General features: G+C 33.7%; 1 protein-coding gene across 2 annotated transcripts; it reads left to right on the top strand.

Annotated features, from left to right (window-relative positions):
- The first annotated feature begins 217 nt into the window (after positions 1-217).
- On the top strand, positions 218-8,166 carry LOC148276144 (nonsense-mediated mRNA decay factor SMG9-like). Of its 2 annotated transcripts, XM_088234709.1 has the most exons (7): positions 218-488; positions 617-902; positions 3,379-3,519; positions 3,889-4,191; positions 4,538-4,754; positions 5,968-6,356; positions 7,737-8,166. In XM_088234709.1, the coding sequence occupies exons 1-7, from the start codon at positions 435-437 to the stop codon at positions 7,934-7,936; spliced, it is 1,590 nt and encodes a 529-aa protein (XP_088090835.1). In that variant the 5' UTR covers positions 218-434; the 3' UTR covers positions 7,937-8,166. The 2 variants fall into 2 exon arrangements, with proteins under 2 accessions (XP_088090835.1, XP_088090836.1); XM_088234710.1 differs by lacking the exon at positions 617-902.
- Positions 8,167-9,197: the final 1,031 nt, after the last annotated feature.

The raw sequence follows: 9,197 nt of genomic DNA, 5'->3' as shown, positions 1-9,197 counted from the left end.
ATATATTGGAGATATTATTATTTGCAAACCTCGAGTACGTAAATTAGAAAATTTTACAAAAAATCGCACGTAAATCTGTCAAGCCATTTTCGAGTTTTTGCGACACACAACACGGCGATTCATTTTTATATATACAGAGTTTAAAAAACGGAGCACTGCACTGCCTGAAACTATTACCATCTACATACCTACTTATAATATAATAAAAAATATTATTGTGGTAGAAGCAGCGTAGCCACCAAACAAGTAAAAGAAGAAGAAACTATTGGAACTTGGAAATTGTCAAAATTTTGACGTTTCAAGTTTGTTTAAATCGAGTTTCAGAATTCCTTATCCTTACGGTTAATGTTTTTCGCAAATAACTACTCCACATTAATTTAACATAAATATGTAGTTCTTTTTTATAACGAAGTTTTAAATTGAGTGGTAATAAAATGTCTGAATACGACAAAAATAGAGGAAAAAAGAAGTTTTTTCCATCTCCCAAGGTAAATATATGTGTAAATCGATCATATATAATACTCAGTCCAAGTAGAAATTGCTCAGTCAATCTGGACTGATTGGAATTTTAAAAAAAATTATCTATTCTTATAAAAATTATAAAATTTACATCCAGGAAAAAGAGCCCACAATTCGACGGCCCGTAATCCTTGTAAAGAATGATCGCGAGTCGGAAAGGGACAAGCTGCAGAGGGAAAGGGGTGTGTTGGCAGAAAAGGAGAAGCAGCCGCAACCGGTGATCCTTATCAAGGCTCGGGAGCCTTCAGCCGCCAAAGAGGCCGAAAGTGCCAGGCCACACAGCCCTAAGAAGGCCGCCGAGACTGACGTAGAAATAGAAACACAGATCATTCACCCAACCAAGATAGCTCAGAATGAACACAAAGACAAGAAAAAACCGCCAAGTACTGAACTAATACTGTTATTATTTTCATTTGTTTAATATTTATAAATGCACAGTGAGTTTTTATGGGTTATTATGCTGTGTGTCGTTCGTACTCTTCCGACGATTCGGATCGCATTACAACATCCATGATCAGTGTTAAGGTTATTTGTGTAGATATATCGTCACGATCGTAGAACGACGACACATGTGATTTTCTTCAACTTTAGAGCGGTAAAAATTGTATTTTCACTCTATGTCACAACTCAACAAGTACAAAAATATATCCTTTGGGACTTGGGTTAGTTACATATATATTTTTTTTCAAACCTGGAATCATAGAATTGAAATAGTCCAGAAACCATAACACATACACACATCAAAAACTGAATCCGACTAAACTACTCACAAATGAGTAGTTTTATGTTTTGGCTATTAGGTATTCTGTAGACATCGTTTAGTACGCAACTGCCAATTAATATTAAATTATGCCGTGTTGTGTCGTTTGCAAGTGTCAAAATACTGCTGGGATTAAAAGGGAATACGGTAGGTTCACATTTTATGTGTAAGAAGCAAATTCACATGTAATACTATTTAAGAATTCGTTTCTTTTACCATCTGTCAGATTGTTAAATAAAAGTACGTAGACATTTTGTTAGTATTGCCAGGGTAGTCTAATTTTTTACCCGGGTTTCTATTAATAAGCCTTAGTGTAATTTTAAACAGTATTAATTTACTGAAGTAATTTATTATTTAATGATTTTTTATGTTTGCCTAATAAAAGTACCTTTTTTGTAATAGTCCAGTCAGTAAAATATTTTTTGCTGTAAAATATAACATAACATAAAATTATCTTATATTTGTGTGCATTGTTCATGGTCTGGCAACATTACAGGGCCACTTCACACATGCGCGCAGGCGGGATGTCAGGTAGAGGGGGGACTTTTGGACACAGTACGATGCATACAAACTTGGTTCTACGCGTGGTATATTATAATTCAATGCTAGGAATATTAAGCCCTTACGAAACCTTTTTAAGATCAAACTCACTTGTCATTCTACGATCACGATATATGTAATGTTGCAACTTGTTTATTTGAAATCTGTGACGTTTCACAGTGTACACTTTTATGTGATTTCTTTATAACTGAGTACCGGGATGATTTAAATCACAGCGTATCATCTGTGTTTATACTGTCAGGATGTTTGTAAATCTCGATCGCTACTTTTACCAATGACGTTTAGTGACTCTTTGGTCTCCCTAAGATTATCAGGTAGAAGAAAATCAATTAACATTGAACCTCATTATTAGACCCTTATTCACACCTGATGGTGCAAAGGGTACTGCATTGTTAAATTGAATGTAGGGTATCTCGATCATCTACTCCAAAGACAGCGAGATATCTTTCATGTCTTATATTTCATGTCGACCATCCCAGGAAACATCCCTGGGACCTAAACGAGGTAGGTGAATGCGCCAACCATTTCACTACGAGGCGGACTTGTCTCCATTCAATTGCCTTTATCATGGTTTTTACCTGAGCGTAGCCATCAAGTCAAAAATGCTCGTCCAGGGTTCTGGGCCTATTTCCCAAACAGAACTTTGCCATTCAATCTACATTGCAAAAACTAAAAGAAACTTTAATATTAGAGTAAAAAAACACTTAAGGTGCCTAAATAATAATAATTTTTCTGAATTTGCAAACCATCTGATAGAAAATAATCATAATCATCAATGACCTGGATTAAAAGTTCTTCATGTTGAAAATAAAATATTAAAATAAGACAACTTGGAAATCTTAGAAATTAAAAAAGGCGGATGAATTAATTTTTTTAATTAACCGAACAAACAATATTTCCTTTGGTCCACTCCTGTGTAATTTTAAAGATCGTATCCATCTCACTTCAAACTTCCTGTCATTAAAAGAACATGTAATAATAATAATTATATTTTATTTTAATCCTACTATGCCTTATATTATAAACATAATATAATGTATGTATTATTATGTCCTAATAGTGTATTATGTTAACTATGTAACTTTATTTTTAAATTTAAAAAATATTTTTTTTTTTAATTTTTATATTTGATAAAATGTTAATTATGTTTAATGTGTAACTTTTTCTTATTATATAGTATGTTTAATGTAAAAGCCCCATGGGCGTCAACAGAAAGAAAAAATAAAAAAAAAAATAAAAATAAAAAATAAATAATAAAATGACAAAAACACTTGACTTATTAGCTCTCAACAATGTGATATTTAGTTATTACTGTAAAAATAAATTAGGATAGAATTAATTTAACAGGATTATCTTTAAAAAAAAAAAATTTTATCCAATGTATGTTTTTTTATTGTGTGATTTTTAAAAAACATTGTATTAAAATGGCAAAATTGTATGATTTCCTCATTTTTCATTGCCTATGAATTAAGACCAATTTCTTCCAACCACCACACATGCCTTGAATGATAATTATCTTTTTTTTGTAATTGTTTTAGTTCCTGAAGTGAATTTGCTTATTCAACCTACTCCTATGCCACATCCCATGAAATTAATAGATGAAAATCATGAATTCAATACAGCTGTGGCTGAATATTTGCAAGATTCGAACACTGGATTCCTAGTCGTTGGAGTAATAGGTACGACAAAACTCAAAATCCAATAAAAATATATTAAATGATCGTGATACAAAGTATAAAACTCTTGGTTTGATAACATTTAATAAATAAACATCAAGGCACTTTTATTTATTAACGGATTTAATCCATTCTAAACACATATCCATATAGTACATTCAGGTACAAGATCAAGACAAGATCTGGTCTGCCTTAGCTTGCGGCTTCCAAAGATTTTATTTTTAATAAAAATAAAAAAAAATTGCGTTTGATACCATTTTCACATGCAATGATTTTACAGTCAAACCATTAATTTAGCATATTGAAGAAAAAAAACTAAATTTAAATACGAAAACCTTATTTTTTTACCTTTCGTTTTTGCTAATGTCGTAGGTTCTCAAGGTGTTGGAAAATCTACAATTCTCAACATACTAGCCCACAGCCATAATGTATCTAATATTGGAGAAAAAATTCTGAAATCCCACATCGATGACAACTATAATTCAAATTTGGGGGAGTCAGATAACTTCAGCCATGTCGAAGCTTCTGGATACAAATCTCTAGATGATGAATTGAAATCTCTCAACATAGAATCCTCGATTAAAAAAGATGATACTGACATGTCTTTGGATGATTCCATGGTGTTTAAATGTCAAAATATGGAACAGATCGAGAGAGGAGAATCGTGCACAACAGGTATTTATTGAATTAAAATAAATCAACTTTACTTTTAACCTTTTTACTTTATATTTTATTACCAACCAGTTTCGAAGCTGCACAAGCTTTCTTATCAAAATAACAGTCAGTAATTTATAGATATCGTCCTACTTTTTAATTTTAACAGTTTCTACTTAGTATCATTAAAGGAGAAATGGAGGCGTATATAAAAACATATGGAGATAATCAGTCAAGTCTTTGTGCCATGTAGTATTTTGATTTTGTGAAGGTGTGAGTTGAGGGATGAGGGGGGTATTTATTTATCCCCATGCAATATTGATCATTTTGAATAACCTATACTTTATGTATGTATTTGTGGTTTTAGGAATTGATGTTTACGTTTCCGACTCCCGCATAATTTTCCTTGACACTGCTGCGTCTGGAGGCTGCGGCCTCTCCAGGACGGGGGGCCCTCCGGGGGTACCGGGAGGGGGCAGGCCCGCGGGAGGTGGCGCAGGCTTAGAAGCGGCAGCTCTACTACTCGCAGTCTGCCATGTCGTCATATTAGTGCAAGATTGGTTTACTGATGTCAACATGCTAAGGTATCATTCTATTATTATATATTCTTTATTTAAAGAAAATAACATCAGAACGGGCCAGGAGACCCAATCACAATGCTAAATTACACCACAGAACACTCAGGCTTGAGAAAAATCACATTTAATTTTAGTGTTCTCACCGGGAATTGAACCTGGAGCCTTTGTGAGTCAAGTGTCTTAGCCATTACACCACAGAGGCCACCGATTATCATACTGTATGAAGAAAAACAATTGAAGAGTCCAAGGAAGACTGTATAGTGTCCAAAATTTAATTAGCATTGTTCACATGTCACTCAAATATTGCTCTTTTACTTAAAAGTAAACCAGATAATAAATGCCATTAACTATTTTAGATCTGCGCACATTTTGCCTTTGTCAATCTGTTTTAACATTTTAATTTATTTGGCAAATTCAACAAGGATACTTATTATACATGCAATTGTTAATAATCGATTTTATAATTATATTTATCCTTTATTAAGGAAATTATTGTTATTAATGATATAAAATAAACTAATAAAGCCAACATCTGCTTGAGAAATGTTGTATAGCACAATAAACACATGCGGATTGAAAGAAAAGGTTCAGATATATCGTCCGGTCAGACCAATCATGACGCTTCCACTAGAGACAACGGTAGATACGGTAAGAACAAAAAATTAACTCACAATATCAAAGATGAAAGTACCAAGGGCGATCACAGGGAAAACCCTAAGGGACCGAATTCGGAATAAAGAAATAAAATCAACTTGTGATGGAGCGGAACAAGGAGAAGATTCTGGAGAGATCACATCAATAGAATAGACAGCTCCAGAATCTCTTATACCGTGGCTCACGAAATCCCAGCTGGAACTAAACGTCTCAGGAGTCACCCTGTAACTGTCACCGATAACAGATCAACTGATCTAAACCAAGAAGAAGAAGAATTATATTAACTGTTTGAAATGTTAAGAAACATTTTGTGAGTGTTCTATTCCGGTCGACAAATGCAGATTGTGCGCAGTTCTCAAATACATATTGGCATTCTTTTGATGGCTTGCCTCTACCTTCTTTATGACCTCGCTGTTGCCAGCGAAGGTCTATTGTGATGAGTCCCCTTTCTTTAAAAACTCTAAGCCTAGGTCGTCGAGGAACCAGACTACTAGATGAGCAGCAAAGGCTTCAATGTCTAAAGCTGGATATCTAAATTTTTTTTAACAATATTTTTTAATTCTAGATTTATCCAGTCAGCAGAAATGGTAAAACCAGCAATCCCAGCGGCTTCTAATCCAAATCCTACATCTAACCATCTAAGTTCCAATTCTTCTTCTTTATCTGACTCTGGAGACTCACAAGTACATCGTGAATACTACCCACACTTACTATTTCTCCATAACAAATGCTCTGCTGAAGATTTTAAACCGACGTCCATCAGTATGATGCAGGAATTATACCGGAAAGCCTTCCATAAGTCAAAAATGCATATTGAAAGTGGAATGTACATGTACGATCTAGATTCAAATGATGATTCTACATCTATAGATGGGTTGTTTCACAATTTAAACTCCAAGAGATGTGGAAATCCTGTTAATCTATTTCTTCTGCCTTCAGTTGATGAAAACAATGGTAAGAGTTTCAATGGTATATTTTTATTTATTTATTTACAATGATAGTATACACTTGTTTCCACGGTTTTTAAATAACTTATGGCACATTGAGAATTGAGAAAAACAACTTTATAGTGTATGTTTTTTGCAAAATTTGCATTTCAAAATCAGTGGAATGAAACAAAGACAAGATATTATTATTAACATTTGTAAATACAAGGTATATCTAGATAGCAAGTTCCATTTGTATTTCTTGCTATCGCAGCGCTGCGATCGCAATTAAGCGCATGCGTGGTACTTACCCTGACCTATTGAGAAGGAATTGATGCAATTATGAGTAGCTGACTGTTGTGTACACTTTGTTTGAAATGTCAAATAAAATTGAAAAACCCGACGCTTGTGAGTATGTAATCAGTCCACAGAGGTGTACGGAGAACATGTGATAAATGATTCAATGGTTAGAATATGGGTGTGGCAGTTCTATGAAGGTCGTGATAATGTGCACGACTACGAAAGAAGTTGGCATCCCCTTTTATGAAGAGGGAGGCACCTTTTTACGAAGAAGAAATATAAAAGCTTGTGTCGCACTATGACAAGCGCCTATAAAATGGTGGGATTATGTAAAAAGATAGTTTAAGGTCTAAAGATTTTTCACAATATTTTTTTTTCTGAATATTTATGTGTTTTCTTTGATCTGTCAAACGGAACATACTTTCAGGATATACCTCATATGCCGCCATTTAATATTTCCAGAGATTTATATAGTGGAACCTATCTTCAATTTTATACAGTTATTTGCATGGTAGTCTCTGGAAAATATTTCTTGTGCAAAAAACATAATTGGGTATATTATATAGCCATAAATTTATTTTATATTGCCCTTTACCTAGACGAGTGCTCTTCTTAGGCTAACTATTAGTGAAATTATTTTTCCAATGCATGGTAGTTAGGTATTATATTATAAATGTATACAAATATTTATTTAATAATTTAGATTATAAACAAGTCACATAATGATGTTTTGGAATATCAAGTTGTCCATTGAGTAAAGACGCTAATGTCTCTGAGCAATTTTTTACGGAAAAACCTTTTACTTGTCATCTGCTTTTATATGGAAGTTTGTACATTTTTGATAATTTACAAGATGATGCGCTTCTTTTTTTACATTTTCATGACCATTCTTATAATGTAATGTTCTTTTTCATTTTTTGGAAAATTTTTGGATGTCATCGCAAAAACTTTCACCGAGCAGATGTGACTTGTAGACATCTTCAATATTTTAAAACTGTCTAAAACGTTACTAATCTTTGTTTACCATACAAAACATCCTAATTTGTAAAATGCTATCAGTATCAATGTTTAAATGTGTACAAGTTCAATTATTTAAAATGTATTTCAGAAATTAGCGGTATCTACCGAGGTCACCCTACAATAGAAGAATTAGCCAAAAGGCTGAGGTGGCAAGTTTTCGGTGTCACTAGAAACCAAATTACTAATGTACAACTAACTGAACGTACTTGGCTCCAGTACTGCAATAAGGCCTGGGATAATATTAGAAAGAGTACATTCTTTATTGAATATGGAAGATTGCTTCCGTGAACCATTAGGGAGACATCTGTCAAATCATAAAATGCTTCTCAGTAAGTCTCTTGTTGATCCTACATAGATCAGACATGTCCGGCGCTTAAAGAAGTTTGTGGATTTGTTATTTCTTGATGGAAATGAGCACCAATCAAACCAAATGCACAATGCATTGTCTACATCATGTTTGTTTACATCAATGTCATTAAAATGTATTTTATATTTCAATAAAATGCATTAAAACTGTACATTATGTTTTTATTTATGATTAATATAACATTTCTCGCATTATTTCGCATCTAGAGGAAACATAACCGCTATATTAGTTAGACTGTATGGATATATCTTGATAATTTTAATATTACTGTGAAAAATATATACACACTATTTGGCACTTAGCATTACCTTCTGTCACTCGGTGGAATTTAAATTTAATATCCATGACCGTTTGAGTTTTATTATCTCGGCAATCTGTTAAGGTATATCCAATCTAGAGATATTCTATAACAATTCACCGGTAAACTGCTGGAAGAAGCGGATGCCTACGAGCTCCGGGATGCTTGTACGCATGTTGATATACACTTGCTAGTCTCCAATGCTCCGGGTAACCCGTTGTATCTCTCCATCTACTGAAAGGGGGAGCTAATGTTGGGATTGCGTAAGACTTCTTGCTGTACGGATCCCTCATCTTCGGTATCCGAAATGATGATTTGGTGTTACTGCTTGAAACTTCACCATTCTTACCGTCGCTGCTAGTTGAATTTGGCTTTCCCGCTTTGAAAGCCATCTTATAGTCTGGTTTTTTCATCTCATTTGTAAATTGATCTTTATCATGATTTAAGTTATGTTCATCACATGCAACACAAGGTCGGGTGTTTTTGCCACTTTTTGCTGATGATTTTATATATTCCCGACTACTACAAGAAATACTATCTTTAGATTTTATAGAACTCACCGTTTTCGGAGAACTTTGGCACATTTGATTCTTTTTGAAGGACTCTATAGAACTTCCATTGTTATTAAATTCATCTAAAATTCTATTACTTCTGTGGCTTTTTTCAATATGTTTTTGTGCAATTGTGTTTTCTTTCTTGTCATTTTTTGAATTTGATGTTTCTGTCCAAGCATTTTTTAAAAGTCTCTCATTTTCTAAACTTTCGCTGTTCTTTGATTTCCTAGAGCTGCGAGACGACCGCCTCTCTGGCGTACCACAACCGTGAATTCCGTCACACGATCCACTCTTGATTCGTTTTTCACTTTGCGCTCTACCTTCCTTTTG

The sequence above is a fragment of the Micrasema longulum genome, unplaced genomic scaffold (genome assembly GCF_059751315.1).
Source record: "Micrasema longulum isolate JH-2025_06_02 unplaced genomic scaffold, ASM5975131v1 h1tg001268l, whole genome shotgun sequence".
NCBI lineage: Eukaryota > Metazoa > Arthropoda > Insecta > Trichoptera > Brachycentridae > Micrasema > Micrasema longulum.
The sequence above is the reverse complement of the archived record's forward strand: the minus strand, read 5'-3'. Positions and strand labels throughout refer to the sequence as shown.

Excerpts from the sequence above, each read along its gene's own strand:
- LOC148276144 (XM_088234709.1), top strand. The coding sequence starts at position 435 with ATGTCTGAATACGACAAAAATAGAGGAAAAAAGAAGTTTTTTCCATCT. Across the intron at positions 489-616 it reads AGTTTTTTCCATCTCCCAAG|GAAAAAGAGCCCACAATTCG; the intron begins GTAAATATATGT and ends ATTTACATCCAG. Across the intron at positions 903-3,378 it reads AGACAAGAAAAAACCGCCAA|TTCCTGAAGTGAATTTGCTT; the intron begins GTACTGAACTAA and ends TAATTGTTTTAG.